Source organism: Somniosus microcephalus, chromosome 21 (genome assembly GCF_052327205.1).
Source record: "Somniosus microcephalus isolate GS21.2 chromosome 21, FLI_Smic_1.0, whole genome shotgun sequence".
NCBI classification, from domain to species: Eukaryota; Metazoa; Chordata; class Chondrichthyes; order Squaliformes; family Somniosidae; genus Somniosus; species Somniosus microcephalus.
In genome coordinates this window covers 29,607,600-29,631,554 of record NC_141007.1, presented here as the reverse complement: position 1 = coordinate 29,631,554, position 23,955 = coordinate 29,607,600, and the positions used below count along the sequence as shown (strand labels likewise).

Below are 23,955 nucleotides of genomic sequence, written 5' to 3'. Positions count from 1 at the left end.
GACATGGAATTCCCAGGATTGCCGTTAGCGACAATGGTCCGTGCTTCAACTGTAAGGAGTGGCAACAGTTTGCAGTACATTATGACTTTCAGCACATCACATCCAGTCCTTTGTATGCTCAGTCAAATGGTAAGGCAGAGAAAGGTGTTCAAGTTCTCAAGCAGCTACTGAAGAAAGCGACAGAAAGCAAGTCTGATCCTTATCTCGCCGTGCTGAGCTACCGAGCCTCACCTTTAGACTGTGGTTCTTCACCTGCTGAACTCCTAATGGGTCGCAAGTTGCGCACCACGCTACCCTGCTGTGCAAAAGAACAGCAAAGTGAGGAACTGAGACAGAGACTTCAACTGTTAAAGCTGAAACAGAAATCATACTATGACAAGTCATCCAAAACTCTAAAACCATTGACAAGGGATGATGTTGTCAGGATTGAGGATCCAGATGCATGGAACAGGAAAGCTACTGTTCTTGAGGAAGTAGGACCAAGGTCATACACTGTTAGAACTGAGAAAGGACAGATTCTCAGGAGGAACCGCCGTTCCCTCCTAAAAACACAAGAGACTATTCAAGACCAGATTGGTGACAATGCCGCAACTGCATCTTGTCATTCACCGCCAGAACAATCTCATGAAGACACGTCAGACTTACCCGTGTTGAGAAGATCCACACGTGAAGTAAAAAAGCCTGATAGACTTAATCTTTGAGTACAATGTAAAGCTTTGAAAATGTGTTGACTGTTTTGAAAATGTTTATGTTTATAGAGCACTAACAAAAGTGTTACTGATATTATCTTTATTGTTTTCTTGAAAGTTGATTGATATTGATTTTGTTATACCTCAAAGAAAGGGGGATGTAATGATCAATAACATGTCATTCTATAGTGGACACTAGGTGGAGCCGTAGAGCTGTGTAGAGCTGTATATAGCTGTATGTATTAAGACTACACTACCCAGCTGTATGTATATTAAGACTACATTACCCATGAGGCACTAGGCTACCCACAAGGCAGCAGTCAAGATGGAAGCCTCTACAGATACTGTACCTAGTCCACATGTGCTCAATAAAAGTATCTAGCAAAAGCTAGCTGTGTTCATAATAAGAATGTCTATTTATTAATGAACATAAGATAACTGGGGAACCATGTCAGTGATCTGACTGTGGAATGCACTGTCGCAAAAGATGCAAGACCATCTAGGAATTTGTAAATGGAATTTTGGATGTTATTAATGCTAACAAGAGCTGACTGCCCTGCCAGGTCACTCCTAACATTAAAATGTAATCAGCAATCGGAGACTGGTGATCAGAGCTCTCTGCATACACGAGAGCACAGAGTTCCAATTTTACTAGGCTGTGAAGTAACAGAGCTGGTCAGCCATCTGCATGTATACCCTTAAACCACTAGGTATAACATTTTCTTGAAAGCAAATATTAACTGAATATTTAGTGTACCAGGGCTACCTTATCTACGCACCACAACTTCCACACGTAACTAAACCCACCGGGCCACCAAATTTAGTAGGTACAGCATTGGATCAATACTTTCTCTTTTTCCTGACATGCGTACGTAGGAGCTGTACTGGAATCTACTATTTGTGTCCTAAGATTTGTACGCTGCCTCTATTAGCTCACTTTTGAACTGTCTTACATTACCTAGTCCAACTTGTCTTAATTGTTACACGCAGAACCAATCACCATAGAATAGCATGTGCAATGCTATGAAATCAGTTAATTGCTTCTTGCCAGAGCTATCAAAGACAAAGTCAGAAACAAAGATGTGTTACCTAATGCTATTTTATTTAACAACAGAAAATATTGGAAATACTCAGCAGGTCAGGCAGCATCTGTGGAGAAATATTATTTATTTAACAACATCTATCCCATCACAAAAGTTAAGTACTTGCAGTCCCCCTCGCGCTGCAGCATGACAGAGAGATGTAGCAGAGCCAGCAAAGAAGGCAAGCTGCTTGCAGAGGGAGGAGGAGGAGTGGGAAGAGGGCTCTCAACAGGAGGCCTTACCCACCTAGGATCTTCAGGGTGCACTTCTCTTGCCTGCACTTAAGCCAGGAGCAGTGTGTTCGGAGGCTCCGCTTCACCAAGGAGGTGGTCAAAGAACTCTTGGTCAAAGCCACCTCTTGGAACCAGTCCTGCAGCCTCAGAGCAGGGCAATGACGGCTCTGCCAGAGGCCCTCAAGGTGACCGTGGCCCTGAATTTTTAAGCCAATGGATCCTTACAGGCTGGAACAGGTGACATAGCAAACATCTCGCAGTTCGCCATCCATTGCCACGTCCGGGAGGTCACAGAGACTCTGTGCTCTAGGAGAAGGGACTTCATTGACTTCTCTCTAAACAGAGAGAAGCAGGAGGAGCACGCACGTGGCTTTTCCAGGATATTGGACTTCCCCATGGTGCAGGGCGCCATCAACTGCACACACGTGGCTCTGTAGTTGGTGTGTGACCACGCCCAGCACATCATGATGGTGAATGCCAGGTATCCTGGCAGCAGTCATGATGCCTTCATCCTGCGCCAGTCCACTGTGCCAGCAATCTTCCAACCACCACGTCGAACCTGAGGTATGGTTGATAGGCGACAATGGTTACCCACTCTACAGCTGGCCGATGACTCCCCTCCGCAACCCCACCACTCGTGGTCAGCAATAATATAGTGGCAGCCATGCTGCCATGAGGAATGTCATCGAGCAGACCATCGGGCTGCTCAAGCAATGGTTCCACTGCCTTGACCGCTCAGGAGGAGCCCTCCAGTACTCACCAGGTTGGGTGTCCCAATTCGTGGTGGTCTGTTGCATCCTCCACAACTTGGCCATCATGAAGGCACAGCCCTTGCCACCACGGATTCGGCGAGCACCTCAGGAGGAGGAGGAGGCAGAGGAATAAGAGGAGGAGGAGGAGGAGTAGGAAGAGGAGGAGGAGGAGGAAGGGAGAAGGCAGTCTGCAAATCCCCATTCCAGATGGGCTGTCCATGAGTGCATCATCAGACTCTTGTTCCCCTGAATGAAACCCCAGATCTCTGTTGCTCAACATTTCCCCACCTTACCATCCCTCTGGTGCAGTTTGATTAATACAGCTGAAAATGGGTTAAACACAAAAAATAGGCATTTTTAATCAGTCTCAATCCCCACCTGTGAATAAACCAATTTTAAATAACTGAAAAAGACTTTGAAAAACACTATACAGAACCATTTACCAGCTATATTGGTATACATGAATCAGTTTCTTAGTAAATGTAAAAAAAATGTTATTTAAAAGTTTTTAAAACGTACCTTGCGCCTATAAAAAGCCTAATTTTAAGAGCTTCCTCGAAAGCCCGCAAACGGGCGCAATTAGCGGAAACTCGCAAGGCTGAATAATTCAATCTAGGGGAATGGCCAGTTTTGTGGGCGGGTCGGCTCCTAGCCAATATTTTTTAAACTAGCACGGTACGATTTGGACAGGTTGGGTGATTGGGCAGAAACATGGCAAATGCACTATAATGTGGATAAATGTGAGGTTATCCACTTTGGTGGCAAAAACAGGAAGGCAGATTATTATTTGAATGGCAATAGATTGGGAGAAGGGGAAGTGCAAAGAGACCTGGGTGTCCTTGTGCACCAGTCGCTGAAGGTAAGCATGCAGGTGCAGCAGGCGGTTAAGAAGGCAAATGGTATGTTGGCCTTCGTAGCAAGAGGGTTCGAGTACAGGAACAAGGATGTCTTGCTACAGTTGTACAGGGCCTTGGTGAGACCGCACCTTGAGTATTGTGTGCAGTTTTGGTCACCTTACCTGAGGAAGGACGTTCTTGCCATGGAGGGAGTGCAGCGAAGATTCACCAGGCTGATACCTGGGATGGCAGGAATGACGTATGAGGAGAGATTGTGTCGATTGGGCTTATACTCACTGGAGTTTAGAAGATTGAGAGGGGATCTCATCGAAACCTATAAAATTCTGTCAGGTCTGGACAGACTAGATGCAGGAAGGATGTTTCTGATGGCCGGGGAGTCCAGAACCAGGGGTCATAGTCTAAGGATAAGGGGTAAGCCATTTAGGACTGAAATGAGGAGGAATTTCTTCACCCAGAGAGTGGTGAACCTGTGGAATTCTCTGCCACAGAGGGCGGTGGAGGCCAGTTCATTAAATATATTCAAGAAAGAGTTGGATATATTTCTTGAGGCTAAAGGGATCAAGGGATATGGGGAGAAGGCAGGGACAGAGTACTGAATTTGGATGATCAGCCATGATCACATTGAATGGTGGAGCAGGCTCGAAGGGCCGAATGGCTTACTCCTGCTCCTATCTTCTATGTTTCTATGTTTCTATGTTGCGGAAACTCGATTTGCACTGAATGTAATTTGCGCTTGAAATTCCTCAATTTTTTGCACAGGTTTGACAAATTGTACTGCAAAAAGATAGCGCAACCTAGCAGAAACAACTGCTTAAGATTTTTTATACATTGCAGGTAAGAAAGCTTCTGAATTTGGAATATGGACCATGGATGTGGTTATATTGATATTCTTGCATTCCTGTGAACTGCTTTCTTCTTTCTAGGAATGCAAAAGGGACAGTATAACTTCAGTTAGAAACATAGAAACATAGAGATAGGAACAGGAGTAGGCCATTCGGCCCTTCGAGCCTGCTCCGCCATTCAATGAGATCATGGCTGATCTTCGTCTGAGATCATAGCTGATCTTACCAGTTCAGTACCCCGTCCCCGCCTTTTCTCCGTAAGATCTTGACCTGACTCTAGAAAGCCGCAATGTGAGACCAGGTCAATGATGGTTGGACTTGACAGCGTAGAATTGACTTGATGGAGTAGAATTTTAGTCTAGTGTGCACCTGGATTTCTGAACACTTTACAAACTTAAGCAGAGTATTTTCTTTATTTTTAAGGGTGTATGTGCGCTAGTCCATGCTATTACGATATTCAAAGTTTACTGAATGTGAGTGGCAGTCTGCACATTCATTTAAGCAATAATGGTCAGCTCACCCTCAAGTATGTGATTTCAGCCAGGCAATGTCAATCTGATATTTACATAGCAATTACAACAGGGAATCAAGCCCGATAGCAAAATACTGCGGATGCTGGAAATCCAAAATAATAACAGAAAATGCTGGAAAAACTCAGCAGGCCAGGCAACATCCGTGGAGAGAGAAATAGAGTCAACGTTTCAGGTCAAAACCCTTCGTCAGGACTGAAAAAATACAGGAAATTAAACAGATTAAAAGGCCAGTTTGGGGGCTGGGAAATGGCGATGAAAGAACAAAAGAGAAGTGAAGAGACATTAAGAGGTATTCAAAATGAGACGAGATGGTGATCGGACTAGTAAACAGACAAAAGACAGCTCTAGATTAGATGTGAAATGCGCTGGCAGAAAGAGTGACAGCTGCCATGTGGGAGAGAAACAAAGGGGGAAGGACACAAAACAAAGGTGTGGATAAAAAATATATATATAAATGAAATAGGGGCCGAGGTTATGATCTGAAATTGTTGAACTCGATATTGAGTCCGGAAGGCTGTAAAGTGCCTAATCGGAAGATGAGGTGCTGTTCCTCGAGCTTACGCTGGGTTTCCGTGGAACAGTGTAAGAGCCCGAGGACGGTGAGGTCTGAGTGGGAATGGAGCGGTGAATTAAAATGACAGGCGACCGGAAGCTCGGGGTCACCCTTAAGGACTGAACGGAGGTGTTCCGCAAAGCGGTCACCCAATCTGCGTTTGGTCTCCCCAATGTGGAGGAGACCACATCGTGAGCAGCGAATACAGTATACTAGATTGCAAGAAGTACAAATAAATCGCTGTTTCACCTGGAAGGGGTGTTTGGGGCCTTGGACAGTGGCAAGGGGGCGGTATAAGGGTAGATGTTGCATCTCCTGTGCTTGCATGGGAAGGTGCCGGGCGAAGGGGAAGGAGTGCTGGGGGTGATAGAGGAGTGGACTAGGGTGTCTCGGAGGGAGCGGTCCCTACGGACTGCTGAAAGGGGAGGGGAAGATACGTTTGGTGGTGGGATCACATTGGAGGTGGCGGAAATAGAACGGACACGTTCGAGGGCTGTGTCAACTACGGTAGAGGGGAATCCTCAGTTGAGGAAAAAGGAAGACATGTCGGAAGCACTGGTGTGGAAGGTGGCATCGTCAGAGCAGATGCAGCGGAGATGGAGAAACTGGGAGAATGGAATAGAGTCCTTACAGGAGGCGGGGTGGGAGGAAGTGTAGTCCAGGTAGCTGTGGGAGTCAGTGGGCTTGTAGTGAATATTGGTCAATAACCTATCCCCAGAGATGGAGACGGAGAAGTCGAGGAAGGGAAGGGAAGAGTCCGAGATGGACCATGTGAAGGTGAGGGAAGGGTGGAAATTGGAGGCAAAGTGAATGAAATTGTCTAGTTCAGGGCGAGAGCAGGAAACGGCACTGATACAGTCATCAATGTACTGGAAAAAGAGGTGAGGGAGGGGACCCGAGTAGAACTGGAACAAAGGGTGTTCCACATATCCCACGAAAAGGCAGGCATAGCTAGGACCCATGCGGGTATCCATAGCAACACCTTTGATTTGGAGGAAATGAGTGGAGTCAAAGGAGAAGTTGTTCAATGTGAGAACAAGTTCAGCCAGGCGGAGGAGGGTGGTGGTGGATGGGGACTGGTTGGGCCTCTGTTCAAGGAAGAAGCGGAGCGCCCTCAGGCCATCCTGGTGGGGGATGGAGGTGTAGAGGGATTGTGCGTCCATGGTGAAAAGGAGGCGGTTGGGGCCAGGAAACTGGAAACTGTTAAAGTGGCAGAGTGCGTCAGAAGAGTCGCGAATGTAGGTGGGAAGAGACTGGACAAGGGGAGAAAAGATAGAGTTGAGATAGGAAGAGGTAAGTTCCGTGGGGCAAGAACAGGCTGAAACAATGGGTCTACCAGGGCAGTCCTGTTTGTGGATCTTGGGAAGGAGGTAGAAGCTGGCTGTGCGGGGTTGGGGAACTATGAGGTTGGTAGCCGCAGGGGGAAGATCTCCAGAGGAGATGAGGTCAGTGACAGTCTTGGAAACGGTGGTTTGATGTTTGGTAGTGGGGTCATGGTCCAGGTGGAGGTAGGAGGAGGTGTCGGAGAGTTGGCGTTCAACTTCTGCTAGGTAGAGGTCGGTTGGCCAAACAACAGCACCACCCTTGTCAGCAGGTTTAATGACAATGTCGGGGTTGGATCTGAGAGAATGGAGTGCTGCAAGTTCAGAGGGAGGTAGTTTGGAGTGAGTGAGGGGAGCAGAGAAATGGAGACGGCCGATGTCTCGGCAATCAAGCCCTATGACCCAATCAGTCCCTGTTTGTGTTTATCCTCCATACCAGCGGTAGTTCCTCATACCAAGTGCCCGCACTTTCCTCATTTCCCTTATGGCCAGCAGTAAATCAATCCTTTAGCTACTGGTTTCCGAGACTAGTATAACGGTAGTATAAATTATGTCAGTTTCGATTCTGAACCTTCCGAAGCGGCGTATTTTATTGATTCCGGTCTGGTGGAATAATAGTAGCTCAGTAACTTGATGAGGTGGTATGGATAGAAATTAAAGTTGGAGTCTTTAGCTACTGTCTCTCTGAGCTACGAGCCGACACATGCTGAGAGACACCCTAAGATCCAACCATAGGAATGTTGGGTGTCAGTGCTGTTGAGAGGGCAAGGGTCTGGTGCCTTTCAGAGAGAATGTTTAGGAAAGATGCAGGAAAATGGCAGTGTAAACACCATTGTCGGAAATACAAAACAGTGGCTTAGAAAATCTTTACCCTGAAACCTTTGGCCCAAAGTTAACGACAGTTTGGGAGTAACAGCGCCTCTTGCGATTGAGGACCTCCAGATTGCTGATACTGCTAAGGAGTGGAAAACAATTGTAGACAGCACTGAGGATGTAATGCAAGTGTTCGCCGCCTTTAAACTTTCGGACTTTTGATTACTTTTACTCCGGTTTAGTGGGAGAGGGTTTTTTTTTAATTTTCTGGGAGCTCCTGCTTTACTTTGTCCCAGCCTGTGTCAGAACGTTTTCTATGCATCTCCAAACTACCGGTGTTTTATTGTTGTTAGTTTGTTAAGGAGAGCAACAAAGCAATTAATGAAACGCATCTTAACTATGGGGCTCTCCAAATAGATCTTGACTTCAGTTCAAAACAAGCGCCTATATTTACTTTTCATCTTTCATGTGGTACTTGACCCGTTCGCGCTGACAAGGGTAACATTTTAAGGCTTTGATCTGGTAGAATCCGCATGTTGAGAAATATGAGCCCTACTTTGCCACAGTCAGTTAACTTCGCCTAAGCTGCTACTCATACAGTAATTACACATGAGTGGAGTCCCTTGTCTCTCGGTCATTTTCATTGTTTGAATAAAGTACATAAAGGTCGGTAAAATGAACGAGTATATAACGCACCTGCACATAAAGTCTTCACTTCTGCCTAGTTATTGAAGAGTATTTTAATCAGCTATGTATTAGAAAACCTCTTCACTGTAATCGTAGTGTCTGGAGTTACTCACCAAAAGTCATTTTCATTTTATTCCCAGTCTGTCCTGTTCTATTTTCCTCTTAAACAGCTATTTACTCGAAATTAAACTCTGTTTAAGCGTGGCTATTTTATTTTAGTTTATTTTTTTACATTTGGGAATGATTCCTGGTGCATTCACAGAAAGCAGCAAACCTCGAGCTCTCCCCAACAAGGCTCCGCTTCAGATGGGAAAATCCCTGGACCTCCCCGTAGTTATACCCGTTATAAAGTAACGCCACGTGACTGAGAATAGAGCACGACAGGAATCCGAATGCAGCAATAAAAAAGAAAAGCAGAAATAATCCGGACCAGAAGCCAGACCGCAGAGTTGTCTGTTGTCTACCAGACTGATTTAGACAGACTGTCACCGAGCATGCCTCTGAATTTGTAATGTCGCTGTGAAGGAAATATAGAAAGTTGACTCCAAGTAGATCTTATAAAAAATTGACACAAATCGGGATGCTGCATTACCAGGCAGTACCAGAACCACCACATTTACATATTTTGCTTATAGGCTTCATTTGTTTTGGCTTAATCTAACGTTTTGGCTTCTTCATTCTGCAGCCCTTTGAAACCATTGTTACATAGCGAGTTAGCATAATCTCGCGCGGATGGTCTTCCTGGAACCATCTCGGTCAGTTTCTCGTTGGCTATTCCTAATGAACTGCATACATGCAATGCACAAATCCAAAGGCTTTCGGCATCCCGTCTCCATAGCACTATTTTACATTCTTATTTAACTCTTTAGCAAATTAGGTCAGTAGTCGGGTTTCTGCAGACGTGGAAGGGGACACAGCTTGTTAACCACAGTCGCTGCGGGCTGTAATTCACATTTTCATAATTTTTTCAATGTTTTATGGAATAAACCGTTTCTAAACAAACATATCTGATATGGAAACATTTTCTCTGGAACAACATTTCGTCGAACTTCGGAATTAATTTTTGTCCTGACTTCCATAGAATGTAATACGTGTTGCAAATAATCCGGTACAGCAATGTTCCAGAGAACACAATTAGGCAAATGCTATATTTCTATATAAAAACACCACAAATAGTAACATTGGCTCTGGTCTAATCCTACCATTATTTGAGACCCACGTTGCAGCCTGACAACCAGTACCTTACCTACTAGTCTGAATTTGCTGTTAATCTCTCATTTCTAGACTTCTTACTCTAGTTACCTTCATCTTTTACTCTCCATCTACAAAGCTCCCTGTTCAGTTAAAAGCAAGTTCAGTCAGTATACTGCCATTATTTTATCATGCACTCGCGTTGGGCTTAAATTATGTTAATTACCTGTACAGCTAATATTCATTTGAAATTAGTAATAAATTGTAAGCTAATTCAGAATGAAATGTTTCGCTTTTCAGACATCATCGCTACATCACTAGCAGAGACAAGTTAGCGCAAGAATCGTTCGCTGCTTTATATAACGATCTCTGGCTGTGTGACAGCGTCAAACCGGTTTGATTTTTTTTTAATGACAGACAGATTTATGACTACATCATTCCAATATCTAAAGAGTTACATGCTTTTCTACTAATTATAACCCATCCCGGTGAAAATGATAGTCGACAACCTCACCAGGTCAATGATTCGGGCCAATTGTTGTATATTCCACATTTGGAGAGGACAGCTGCTGAGTAGGCAACATTCTTCTTTTAAAAGCAAGTGTAGTGGATGAACTGGGCATCCTTCACTGAGCCAACATCAAGGTAGGTTCTAACGGGTCCTCTCTCCGAAGTTGTGCATTCGTAATAGAATGGACATGGCTATTTAATGTAAGCATTAGAATTGTTAATGCTCTAGGGAAAACGATCCTATTGTGAAATAACAAAATATTCTTTCTATTTCATTGTTATATATAAATGCTGCTGATCTGCATCTATTTCTGATTGCGCAAAATGCAAGTGTTTACATTATTTTGCCACCAAATTTCCCTGATACGTTACTCACCGCATCATATTTCACCGTTTACCTCTTATGTCTGTCCTGTTCACTCTGACTCGAGATTTCTTGCTTTTTTAACAAGCAACCAAAAACTAGCCCAGTGGAGTTGAATAGTTCAAATCGAACAAATTTATCGATGATTAGCTAAGGTAGAGTAGCTACTAACCACCCGCGGCAGCCGTGTCTGTTATTTTTCAGTGTAGAATGCAATTATCAGTATAGTGCTCCATGCCACTCACACTCTCAGACCGGAACTGCAAAGGATGCTGACGGACATAAGTGGAGGGAAGAAAACTGGCCCCGAAGTCACGTTATAAAACGTGGGCTATCAACATTCGGTTTAGATCAGCGAACTGTTAAATATTGTGCTGAATGGTGTAGGGTGGGTGGGGGAGATTTCTAAAGGCGCGGTCGAAACGCACTATTGGAGACCACATTGCCAAAGCTTTTCAGGACGAAGCGCCTGTTCAAAGTAAGACATGGTCCAATTTCTACATCAATAAAATACGTCTGCGCTTTACTTGGTTAATGCAACTCATCGCCTTTCTTTGCTTACAGCTACTGGCAGCTTCAGAGGATTTACTACCTCCAGCTACTTGTATCGAACAAGGTAAGATAAAATAATTGCACTGTCCATGCATGAGATTTTCAAGAAGAGCTGATTTGATTTTTTTCTTTGTAAAGGCTTTAAAAACGAATGTCATAATAAACAATAAACAATTGACTGATAACACTGCACTCTATGATACTACAGATGATGGTTGTAAACTGGCATTATCGCAGAATGGAAATATTCTAAAGATCTTTTTACTAAAATAAATCCTGTGGAATAAATCAAAAATTATTATTTTTTGAACAGTACAACTGAGCACTTAGATGTAACCCGAACAGGCTTATAAATGTTTTCTTGTATATATCGACATTTTGCACACAAAACAGAAACAGAAAGCGGAAACTGTGTGTGCTAGTAACTCCTTCTTGTACTCTGGAAAGGCATTCTTGCTATCACAAGTTGTCATCAATCGCCACTCAAAGAGCAACTGGGTAATTGAATGAAGAATGCACTGCAGATACCACTGGTGTTTCTGAATGTAATACCAATATGTAACATGGCAGTACATGATACAGGGTGGTCAGCAGGTGCTGCACGAAAAAAAGCAATCTAGCCGGCGTTACAAAGACTTCCTAAAATACGATACTTCCATTATTTGGAGATGTCTTGCGGTGTGTAATATATATACTCGGATAATGGCCAACAACATTCGACTTAAGTGTTGTATTTAAAGCTCTCGAAAATATTTCAAATGCTATTCAGTTCATATGTGAAGGTCCTGACATATGAAATATGCAGAACAACAGCATTGTCATTAATGACATGGTCCTGTAACGATGGCCAGCATTGTGAGTTTTTGACACGTCTGTATTTGGTTTGGTTTCTTCTACGAATATGCAAAAAAAAACAGATATTGCTACAAAACGAGTATTCTACATTTATCTTTTCTCTTCTGCCGATACCAACAAGAAATGCCTTAGGCTGCAATTAATACCGAGGTTACAGATCTTATACCCGCGGGATCTAATGCTCGATGCTCAGAAGGCATACCCCACCTATGCGGCCCACGGTTTATTGCTGCCAGTCCCAGTTATACCACAGCTGCTGATCCGAGACCAGTATCTGCAGCGTACAATGTTAAGTCATACTGCCTCAATTTAGAAGCGAGCATGCATGCACGTCTAATGTTATGAGAACACTAAAAACACGATGAAGAAATGAGGAGAGGAAATTAGTCCACCTTAACTCATCTATTTAGAAAATCTCTAACCTATGCGCCATCACAAAATCCGCATGTCTCTTAAATCACATGCAAGATTTTGTTTTAATCTCCACTACTCCAACTGGAAGTCTATATCAAGTTTTAATCAATGGGTGATTGGGCACTTTTAACATCTGGCTTCAACCTCACGTGCTGTGAATCCTACTAGAGATAGTTTGACATTCCTTGTTTTACTGCATTTGGCAGACAGGTTGGAAACCTGACTCTCTCAGTGTCACTTTCGCGGCGTGGAAATTGCTTTGCATCCGCGCGTTAAGTGGTGTCAGAATTGCACACACAAAGCACAGGCAACGGCAGAAAACCCATCGGGTCTTTGACATGTGCGCGGACAGGTAATCAGTGCTAAACAAAAGTAAAACATGATTTAAAGCTGTTTTCCTTTGTATCTTGATGTAATGCAAGGGGTGAGATTTTACATTTTATTTTTATTAGGCTGAAATTCCGTTTTAAAAATAATTTTCAAGAGGATTATAAACACTTTCATTTACGCGGTGTTATTATTTTCACAGTAAACTGCAACCATGCGGAAATGTCCATTTTCGGGGCGGCGGCGCCATTCCTGCGAAAGCCGGAGAAAGAACGAATTGAAGCCCAAAACCGACCCTTCGAAGCTAAAACTGCATGCTACTGCGTCGATCCGAAGTGTGAGTTCACAAAAGGCACAATCAAGAGCAAGGACGGTGGTAAAGTGACCGTTGACACCGTGAATAAACAGGCACGTGCTTCAAAATGTTAATTTTAGAAAGATTTAGCTGCGGTCACTTTAAAAAAAAATCTAAAAAGATCTGTTGATTATTTTGCAGACACTAACTCTTAAAGAGGACCAAGTCTTCCCAATGAACCCTCCAAAATTCGATAAAATCGAGGACATGGCCATGATGACCCACCTGAGCGAACCAGCAGTGCTGTTTAACCTCAAAGAGCGTTACGCAGCCTGGATGATCTATGTAAGCCTCTGAGAAGTAAAACCAGAACTACTGTTTAATGTCAGAGGGTTTTTGCAAAATTCTAAAGCATTTCAATTCTCTGACTTTAGACCTACTCTGGGTTGTTCTGTGTCACTGTGAACCCCTACAAGTGGTTGCCCGTGTACAGTCCCGAGGTAGTAGCTGGTTACAGAGGCAAGAAGCGACAGGAAGCGCCTCCCCACATCTTCTCCATCTCTGACAACGCTTATCAGGCCATGTCAACCGGTAAACTGGAAACGTTACTAAGATTTTATGAAAGAGTATCAATGCAGTAATCAACATCTAGTTTGCCATGTCAGCAACTTAACATTTTTTTTGTATTTTTTCCTGTTCACAGACCGTGAAAATCAGTCCATTCTGATCACGTAAGATTTTTAAGTTCTCACATGCACAGCTAGCGACTGGAACGAAGATTTAGTTTTGATTAAAATACTCCTCTTTGGATTTCCTTCATTGTTCCCTTTTCTACCCCCAGCGGAGAGTCTGGTGCCGGAAAGACTGTGAACACGAAACGTGTCATCCAGTACTTTGCCTCAGTTGCAGCCGGTGGCGATGCCAAGAAAAAGGAGCAGGCTGACACGATGAAGGTAAATCAACATGTTCTGTTGTAAGGGCATGGTTAAACTGAGGGTTCAGTTATAAAATGACAGAAAATCCCTTATCAAAAAAAGTAACGATGTCACATGGCTACAATTCGCAGGTACCAGAATATTAGCAGCAATTTAGTACATCAGAAGCGTATATGCAATTATACCGGGGTCTTTGTTTTACATATTACATCGAATTGCTTCGAAATTACAGCATGGAAACATGTCATTGGGTCTAAGTCGTCTGTGTTGGTGGTCGTCATCCACACGGGCAGTAGTCGTAATCCCTTGTGTCCCCTCTGTTCCCGTATCCTTTTCTTCAACCACCTACCTAACCGATTGCTCTGCAATTCTATTAAATGTTGACATGGTGTCTGCTTCAATCATTAACTCTGGTGGTATCTCCTCTCTGCTCAAAATCTCTTATATCCAATCGTATATCTAGGTCCCCTCATTCTAGACCTGCATTATTTGTTTCCATCTACTCTGTCCCATCGCTTGACAATTTTAAACATCTCTATCAAATTATTCTGTAATCACCTTTGTTCTAACAAAAAAACAGACCTGATTTTTCTTATTTGTCTTTCTTCATACCAATTAAACATGATTGATGTGTGGGTTTTTTTATCCAATGAATTCGTTGTTTCATTATTAACACTTGCCGAATGTACTTCTAGGGAACTCTGGAGGATCAAATCATCCAGGCTAACCCTCTGCTGGAAGCTTTTGGTAATGCCAAGACAGTGAGAAATGACAACTCATCTCGCTTCGTAAGTGTTTGAGCAGCACCAACATGTTAAGAGGCCTCACTTATTACCTACAGGGAATAAACTGCCAAAATAACTAAACACATACATAATACTTACTCAGTTTGTAAGAGAGCGCTCAAGCTATTCAACTAACCAATGTTTTCTAAAATTCTAATTCTAAGGGTAAATTCATTAGGATTCACTTTGGAGCCACAGGAAAACTGTCCTCCGCTGATATTGAAACTTGTAAGTATTTATCTAGCTCAGATGTACAAATTAAAAATTGAAACACTGCAATTAATTTATTGTGAGAGAGCAATATTCTTAGCGATGATGTTCCTAATACAGATCTACTGGAGAAGTCCAGAGTGACATTCCAACTGAAAGCTGAAAGAAGCTATCACATTTTCTACCAGATTACGTGCAACAAAAAGCCAGAACTTATTGGTAAGAGATCTTGACATTAACATTCTTGAAATTTCCACCAATTGTCGCTTTATATTTTTACTAGCTGGGGGAGCCCGGCTTTGCCAGGGCTGTTTTGGGCCGGGCGGTTTAAATCGAGTCCCAGGCTTTGGGGCCTGTCTGTCTGTCCCTGCGTGAATCTGCTGCCGGGCAACATTTCTACCTTTTAATAGCTTCAAAGATGAAAGTGAAAGTACTTATAAAGCGTTTTTGGTAAATGTTATGTAATTTTTAAAAGAGATACTAACTTTTTCGAAGCTGAATTAGCAGATTTTGAGCTGGAAGTAGTGAAGCAATGGCTGCCCGACGCCTGAGTTGAAAAGCATTAGTCCCGCCCACAGACGCAGCAATTGGCCAACCATCAGGCGACTGAACTGTAGGATTGGTCAATCGTGCCGGCACAGGATTGGTGGACCTTGACGTCAGTCAATCAATGCTATTAGCAGATAATGAGTTTAATTTTGAAGGTTTTTTGCATAACGCACGAACAATTTTTGTCCGACCGAAAAGTAAATATGCTTATGACGGTTCTGGAATCGTAAGCTTTCTTTCGACGTAACACATGTGTAGGTACACTCTATAACTTTCAAGTTTATTGAAGACAGACAGACAGACGGAATGACAGACAGAAGTATCCTTTTATATATATAGATTAATTATTATGTTTCAAACGCATGTGTTACGAATTGGAAAATGCTTTAAAAAATAACCCATCTATGCACTGCAGTCTAAATCTATTGTTTGGTTTCAGAAATGTTGCTCATTACTACCAACCCCTACGACTTTCACTTTGTTAGCCAGGGTGAGGTTACTGTGGCCAGTATCGACGATGCTGAGGAACTGATGGCTACTGATGTAGGTTAGATCTCAATGGCTGTCAATTTAATGTTCCAGCAATTGTTTGCACAACTATAATGTTACTGGTTGCTCCTATTGGTCCCTAGGAAGCCATTGACATTTTGGGCTTCACAGCTGAAGAGAAAGTAGGCATCTATAAACTCACTGGTGCAGTAATGCACTTTGGTAACCTAAAGTTCAAGCAGAAACCACGAGAGGAACAAGCTGAGCCTGATGGCACTGAAGGTAACAAAAACAATTTCATATGGTTAGGAACATTGTAAAGCATCAATGATATTAACATTTTTTTCACCTCAAAATTTAGGCTAAGTACACAATTCTTTGTAAGGTAAATTCACATAAGTAGAAGAGTGCGAGGGATATAGTTCGTCAGTGTCTACCTTGGCCAGTTCTTCAGTTGATGCATGGATAATAGAGCACAGCCATGCCCTCTGTTTGGAGGAGCGACCTTTTGCTCTCTCTGTACTGTTGGTGCATGTCACCCCATGTGTATCCTTTCCATTGTGACTACCCTTAGCTGCTCGTGTGCTATTTGTAATAACAAATTCTGCTTGCGAACAATGAGGGGGATCTCAAATGTTTTATTGATGTTACATCGTGCACAGAGAACATGTGAAAAATGATATGCTAGAGTGCTGCCATGGGCGCCATTTAGTATGGTAGGGCAACATACTGGGTCTTGCGCTTTTTTGTTATGTGATGAAGGCTGCTACAGAAGAACAGCAACAACTTGCATTTATATAGTGCCTTTAAAATAGTAAAATGTCCCAAGGTGCTTCACAGGAGCATTATCAAACAAAGGAGATATTAAGACAGGTGACCAAAAGCTTGGTCAAAGAGGTAGGTTTTAAGGAGCATCTTAAAGAAGGAGAGAGAGGTAGAGGGGAACAGGTTTAGGGAGGGAATTCCAGAGCTTAGGGCCTAGGCAGCTGAAGGCACGACCACCAATGGAAGGATGAAGAAATCAGGAATGTGCAAGAGGCCAGAATTGGAGGAACGCAGAGTTCTCAGAGGGTTGTAGGAAGTTACAGAGATAGGGTGGGGCGAGGGCTTGGAGGGATTTGAGCAAAAGGATAAGAATTCTAAATCTGAAGTGTTGCTGAACTGATAAAGCAACAGAATCCAAGATGAAACTTAGAAGTGGAACAAAATGGTAGAGGAAAGGAAGCAATGGGTAATCTTTAGGGTGTGATGTTGGGTGGGGTACTGAGTGGAGTGCCCAAGGAGCTGTGCTGCCCGCCTGCTGTTTTTACATAGGATTATATAGGATATACAGCATAGAAACAGGCCATTTGGCCCAACCAGTCCATGCCGGCGTTTATGCTCCACTTGAGCCTCATCTAAATCTATCAGCATAACCCTCTATTCCCTGCTCCCTCATATGGTTAGCTAGCCTCCCCTTAAATGCATCTATACTATTTGCCTCAACTAACCCCTGTGGTAGTGAGTTCCACATTCTCACCACTCTCTGGGTAAAGAAGTTTCTTCTGAATTCCCTATTTGATTTCTTGGTGACTATCTTATATTGATGGCCTCTAGTTATGCTCTTCCCCACAAGTGGAAACACTCTCTCTGTATCCACTCTATCAAAAGCTTTCATAATTATAAAGACCTCTATTAGGTCACCCCTCAGCCTTCTTTTTTCAAGCAAAAAGAGACCCAACCTGTTCATCCTTTCCTGATAGGTATATCCTCGCATTTCTGGTATCATCCTTGTAAATCTTCTCTGTACCATCTCCAGTGCCTCTATATCCATTTTATAATATGGTGACCAGAATTGTACGCAGTACTCCAAGTGTGGTCTAACCAAGGATTGATACAAGTTTAGTATAACTTCACTACTTTTCAATTCTATCCCTCTAGAAGTAAACCCTAGTGCCTGGTTTACTTTTTTTATGGCCTTGTTAACCTGTGTCGTTACTTTTAGTGATTTGTGCATTTGTACTCTGAGATCCCTTTGCTCCTCTACCCCTCCCAGACTTGTACCCTCCAAGTAATAAGTGACCTCCCTATTCTTCCTACCAAGATGTAATACCTTACATTTATCTGTGTTGAATTTCATTTGCCAATTATATGTGCATTCTGCAAGTTTATTAATGTCTTCCTGTAATTTGTTGCAGTCCTCATCAGTATTAACTATCCCCCCAATTTGGTGTCATCTGCAAATTTAGAAATTGTATTTTTGATTCCAAAGTCTAAATCATTAATATAAATTGTGAACAACAGTGGTCCCGGCACTGATCCTTGTGGAACACCACTACCCACCTTCTGCCACTGTGAATAGCTACCCTTTACCCCTACTCTCTGCTTCCTGTCTTGAAGCCAGCTAGCTATCCATTCTGCTACTTGTCCCCTGACTCCACATTCTCTGACCTTATTCATTATCTATTATGTGGTACCTTATCGAACGCCTTTTGAAAATCTAGATAAATTACATCTACTGCATTACCCTTGTCTATTCTCCCTGTTACCGCTTCAAATTTTTTTTTTTTAAGTTAGTTCTAACACTAGATTTATTTTATGCTTCTCTTTATGTCTTTTGCACCTTGCCTCAAGCGCATGCAGTGGTGAATGTGTGCCTGCTCCGCACATTGCCGGTTCTTCTGATCTGGCTGCTCAAAGCCATGCATTTATCTCGCAGTAAGACCTTCTATGAGAACGTGAGCAAACCAGCCACGTATCTTGGATCATTTTGACCATTCCAAGTGCTTGATAACAAGCAGAAGCAGCTGACAAGAACAAAAGAAGGCAAATTTTCATTGGCTACATGAAGCTTCATTAAACTCTCTAGTCATTAACCATGAAAGGGTGACAAATTTTGCCTGTAACAACTCTATATGCCAGGTCAAAATGTATATGACCAGTTTGGCACATTAATACCGATTCAGAATATTGGCTGCAAGCAATGTCGCTGTTTACACATTTTTCACTATTAAGGCCAATTTGACCCAAAACTCCACTATTTCAAAATGTACCCTTAAATTATTCAATTTTTAACAAAAGGGTATATTCCTATAAAGCTTTTGCTGTTAGATCAAGATGATGATGTTTACTATAGGCCACCAAAGAGTGAGAAGGAAATAGAGGAGCAAATTTGCAGGCAAATTTCAGAAACATGCAAGAACTATAGAGTAGTGATAATGGAAAACTTAATTTATCCTAATATAGACTGGGAAAATAACAATGTAAAGAGCAAAGAAAGGGAGAACTTTCTTGATCATATGTTTCCAGCCCAGCAAAGAAGGAAGCAGTGCTGGATCTGGGGAATGAAGTGGGGCAAGTGGAGCATGTTTCAGTGGGGGAGTATTTGGGAAACAGTGATCCAAATATCATTAGGTTTAGGGTAGTTATGGAAAAGGACAAGGAACAATCAAACATGAAAATACTTAACTGGAGGAGGGCTAATTTCAGTGAGTTGAAAGGCGATCTGGCCTAGTGGATTGGAATCAAAGAATTTGTTCGAATTCTTTGAGGACGTAACAAACAGGGTGGATAAAGGGGAACCAGTGGATGTGGTGTATTTGGACTTTCAAAAGGCATTTGACAAGGTGCCACACAAAAGATTACTGCACAAGATAAAAAATCATGGGATTGGGGGCAATATACTGGCATGGGTGGAAGATTGGCTATTGAACAGAAAACAGAGAGTTGGGATAAATGGTTCATTCTCGGGTTGGCAATCAGTAACTAGTGGTGTTCCGCAGGGGTCGGTGCTGGGACCCCAACTCTTTACAATCTATATTAACGATTTGGAGGAAGGGACCGAGTGCAACGTATCCAAGTTTGCCGACGATACAAAGATAGGAGGGAAAGCAGTGAGTGAGGAGGACATAAAAAACCTGCAAAAGGACATAGACAGGCTGGGTGAGTGGGCAAAAATTTGGCAGATGGAATATAATGTTGGAAAGTGTGAGGTTATGCACTTTGGCAGAAAAAATCAAAGAGCAAGTTATTATCTAAATGGAGAGAAACTGCAAAGTGTTACAGTACAAAGGGATCTGGGGGTCCTGGTGCATGAAACACAGAAGGTTAGTATGCAGGTACAGCAGGTGATCAGGAAGGCCAATGGAATCTTGGCTTTTATTGCAAGGGGGATGGAGTATAAAAGCAGGGAAGTCTTGCTTCAGTTATACAGGGTACTGGTGAGGCCACACCTGGAATACTACATACAGTTTTGGTTTCCATATTTAAGAAAAGATATACTTGCTCTCGAGGCAGTTCAGAGAAGGTTCACTCGGTTGATTCCGAAGATGAGGGGGTTGACTTATGAGGAAAGGTTGAGTAGGTTGGGCCTCTACTCATTGGAGTTCAGAAGAATGAGAGGCGATCTTATCGAAACATATAAGATTGTGAGGGGGCTTGATCGGGTGGATGCGGTGAGGATGTTTCCACTGATGGGTGAGACTAGAACTAGGGGGCATAATCTTAGAATAAGGGGCTGCCCTTTCAAAACTGAGATGAGGAGAAACTTCTTCACTCAGAGGGTAGTAAATCTATGGAATTTGCTACCTCAGAGAGTTGTGGAAGCTGCGACATTAAATACATTTAAAACGGAGATAGACAGTTTCCTAGCTGATAAGGGAATTAGGGGTTACGGGGAGAGGGCAGGGAAGTGGACGTGAGTCTAAGTTCGGATCAGCCATGATCCTATTGAATGGCGGAGCAGGCCCGAGGGGCCGTATGGCCTACTCCTGCTCCTAATTCTTATGTTCTTATTTTCTCATTGGCAGGTAAAACAGTAACTGAGCAATGGGTGGTCTTCAAAGAGGAGATAGTTCGGCCACAGACTAGACACATTCCCACAAAGGGAAAAGGAAGGACATCCAAAACCAGAGCTCCCTGGATGACTAAAGATGTGGCCTGGAGTTTCTGCTTTGGGTGCAATTAGCAATCCTGTTCACTATTTACTACATTGCCAAGTTTTGTATGATCCGCAAACTTCAAAATTGTACTCCCTATACCCAAGTCCAGGTCATTTATATATAACAAGAAAAGCAATGCTCCTAATACTGATCCCTGGGGGACCCCACTGCATACTTCTCTCCAAACAGAAAAACATTCGTTCACCACTACTGTCTGCCTCCTATCCCTTAACCAATTATGTACCTAAGTTACCACCGTCCCTTTAATACCATATGTTTCTATTTTCTGAATAAGTCTGTTATGTGGTATCAAATGCCTTTTGAAAGTCCATATATAAACTTCTACTGCACTACCTTCATCAACCCTCTCTGTTACTTCATCAGAGAACTCTATCAAGTTAGTCAGACACAATTTGCCTTTAAACAAATCCATGTTGGTTGTCCCTTATGAACCCATGCTTCTCCAAGTGTGAATTAATTTTGTCATTGGTCTCTAGTAGTTTTCCCACCACTGACGTTAGACTGATTGGCCTGTATTTCCCAGGTTTATCCCTCTCCCCTTTTTAGAACAGGGGCGTAACATTTGCAATCCTCCAGATGTCTGGCACCACTCTCATATCCAAGGAGGATTGAAAGATTGTGGTTAGAGCATCTTCTATCTCCGCCCTAGCCTCCCTCAGCAACCTAGGATGCAAGCCATCTGGATCGGGTGACTTGTTGACTTTGAGTGATACCAACCTATTTAATATCTCAATTCTATCTATTTTTATCCTATCCAACATCTCTACTCTTCCCTCCTCCACGGCAATATTAACTTCACCCTCTTCTTTTGTGAAAACAGATGAAAAGTACTCATTCAGTACCTCAGTCATGCCCTCTGCCTGCAAAAGAAGATTTCCTTTTTGTCCCTAATTGACTATCCTTTTACTATTATATGTTGATAAAAGATGCTTGGGTTCCCTTTTATGCTACCTGCTAATCTTTTCTCATACTCTCTCTTTACCCTTCCTATATCCTTCTTCAATATCATCCTGCACTCTCTGTATTCTGCTTGTTTTTCTACTGTATTCTGTACCTGACATTTGTCATAAACCTCCAGTTTCTGTTTTATTTTAACCTCTATTTCCTTTGTCATCCAGAGAGCTCTAGCTTTGGATCCCCCATCTTTCCTTCTAATGGGAATATGTTTGGTTTATATGATCTACATCCTAGGGTACTTAAGGAAGTGGCCCTGGAGATATTGGATGCATTGCTGGTCATCTTCCAGAACTCGATAGACTCTGGAACAGTACCCATGGATTGGAGGGTAGCTAATGTTAACCCACTATTCAAAAAAGGGGGTAGAGAAAAAGTGGGGAATTATAGACCGGTAAGCCTGACATCGGTAGTGGGGAAAATGCTAGAGTCCATTATAAAAATGTAATAGCAGAGCAGTTGGAAAGCAGTGACAGGATCGGACAAAGTATAAATGGATTTACAAAAGGTAAATTGTGCTTGACTAATCTACTGGAATTTTTTGAGGATGTAACTGGTAAAATAGATAAGGGAGAACCAGTGGATGTGGTGTATTTGGACTTTCAGAAGGCTTTCAATAAGGTCCCGCAAAGAGATTAGCATGCAAAATTAAGGCACATGGGATTGGGGGCAAGGTATTGACTTGGATAGAGGACTCATTGGTGGACAGAAAGCAAAGAGTTGGAATAAACGGGTCGTTTTCCGAGTGGCAGGCAGTGACTAGTGCGGTACTGCAAGGATCAGTCCTAGGACCCCAGCGGTTCACAATATATATTAATGATCTGGACAAGGGAATTGGATGTAATATCTCCAAATTTGCAGACAACACAAAGCTGGGTGGGTGGGTAAGCTGTGAGGAGGATGTCGTGAAACTCCAGTACGATTTGGACATGTTGTGTGACTGGGCAGAAACATGGCAAATGCACTATAATGTGGATAAATGTGAGGTTATCCACTTTGGTGGCAAAAACAGGAAGGCAGATTATTATTTGAATGGCAATAGATTGGGAGAAGGGGAAGTGCAAAGAGACCTGGGTGTTCTTGTGCACCAGTCGCTGAAGGTAAGCATGCAGGTGCAGCAGGTGGTTAAGAAGGCAAATGGTATGTTGGCCTTCGTAGCAAGAGGGTTTGAGTACAGGAACAAGGATGTCTTGCTGCAGTTGTACAGGGCCTTGGTGAGACCGCACCTTGAGTATTGTGTGCCGTTTTGGTCGCCTTATCTGAGGAAGGACGTTCTTGCCATGGAAGGAGTGCAGCGAAGATTCACCAGGCTGATACCTGGGATGGCAGGAATGACGTATGAGGAGAGATTGTGTCGATTGGGCTTATACTCACTGGAGTTTAGAAGATTGAGAGGGGATCTCATCGAAACCTATAAAATTCTGTCAGGCCTGGACAGACTAGATGCAGGAAGGATGTTCCCAATGGCCGGGGAGTCCAGAACCAGGGGTCATAGTCTAAGGATAAGGGGTAAGCCATTTAGGACTGAGATGAGGAGGAATTTCTTTACCCAGAGAGTGGTGAACCTGCGGAATTCTCTGCCACAGAGGACGGTGGAGGCCAGTTCATTAAATATATTCAAGAAGGAGTTGGATATATTTCTTAAGGCTAAAGGGATATGGGGAGAAGGCAGGGACAGGGTATTGAATTTGGATGATCAGCCATGATCTCATTGAATGGCGGAGCAGGCTCGAGGGGCCGAATGGCCTACTCCTGCTCCTATCTTTTATGTTTCTATGTTTATACCCGAAGTATCTCCGCCTTGAAATCCTGCCATTGCTCATTTTTTGTTTTCCTGGCCAATCTTTGTTTCCAGCCCACCTGTGCTAGATCTCTTATCAAATCACTGAAATTGGCTCTCTTCCAGTTGGGTATTTTCACTTTTGATTTTTCTTTGCCCCTTTCCTTACTGCTTTAAACCTAATTATACTATGATAACTATTACCCAGATATTCTCCCACTGTAACACACTCCACTTGCCCTACTTCATTCCCCAGAACTAGATCCAGCACTACTTCCTTCCTTATTGGTCTAGATTTAAGGAGGTTTTCCAGTCCACATTATAAGAATTTTTCACCCTCCTTGCCCTTTACTCTTTTTTTCCTCAGTCTTTATTACGGTAACTGAAGTCCCCTAATATTACTGCTCGATTGTTTTTACATTTCTCTGAAATTTGCCTCCAG

General features: G+C 42.9%; 1 protein-coding gene across 1 annotated transcript in view; it reads left to right on the top strand.

Moving 5' to 3' along the window:
• Positions 1-23,955, top strand: part of LOC147102672 (uncharacterized) — a 74,777-nt gene that overhangs the window by 36,036 nt on the left and 14,786 nt on the right. The window contains exons 41-51 of the mRNA XM_085964100.1: positions 10,816-11,044; positions 12,779-12,984; positions 13,073-13,216; positions 13,306-13,462; positions 13,575-13,602; positions 13,713-13,824; positions 14,502-14,594; positions 14,756-14,819; positions 14,922-15,020; positions 15,790-15,893; positions 15,983-16,121. Coding sequence (XP_085820226.1) covers positions 10,816-11,044; positions 12,779-12,984; positions 13,073-13,216; positions 13,306-13,462; positions 13,575-13,602; positions 13,713-13,824; positions 14,502-14,594; positions 14,756-14,819; positions 14,922-15,020; positions 15,790-15,893; positions 15,983-16,121 — 1,375 coding nt within the window. The remainder of the gene's footprint in view (positions 1-10,815; positions 11,045-12,778; positions 12,985-13,072; positions 13,217-13,305; positions 13,463-13,574; positions 13,603-13,712; positions 13,825-14,501; positions 14,595-14,755; positions 14,820-14,921; positions 15,021-15,789; positions 15,894-15,982; positions 16,122-23,955) is intronic.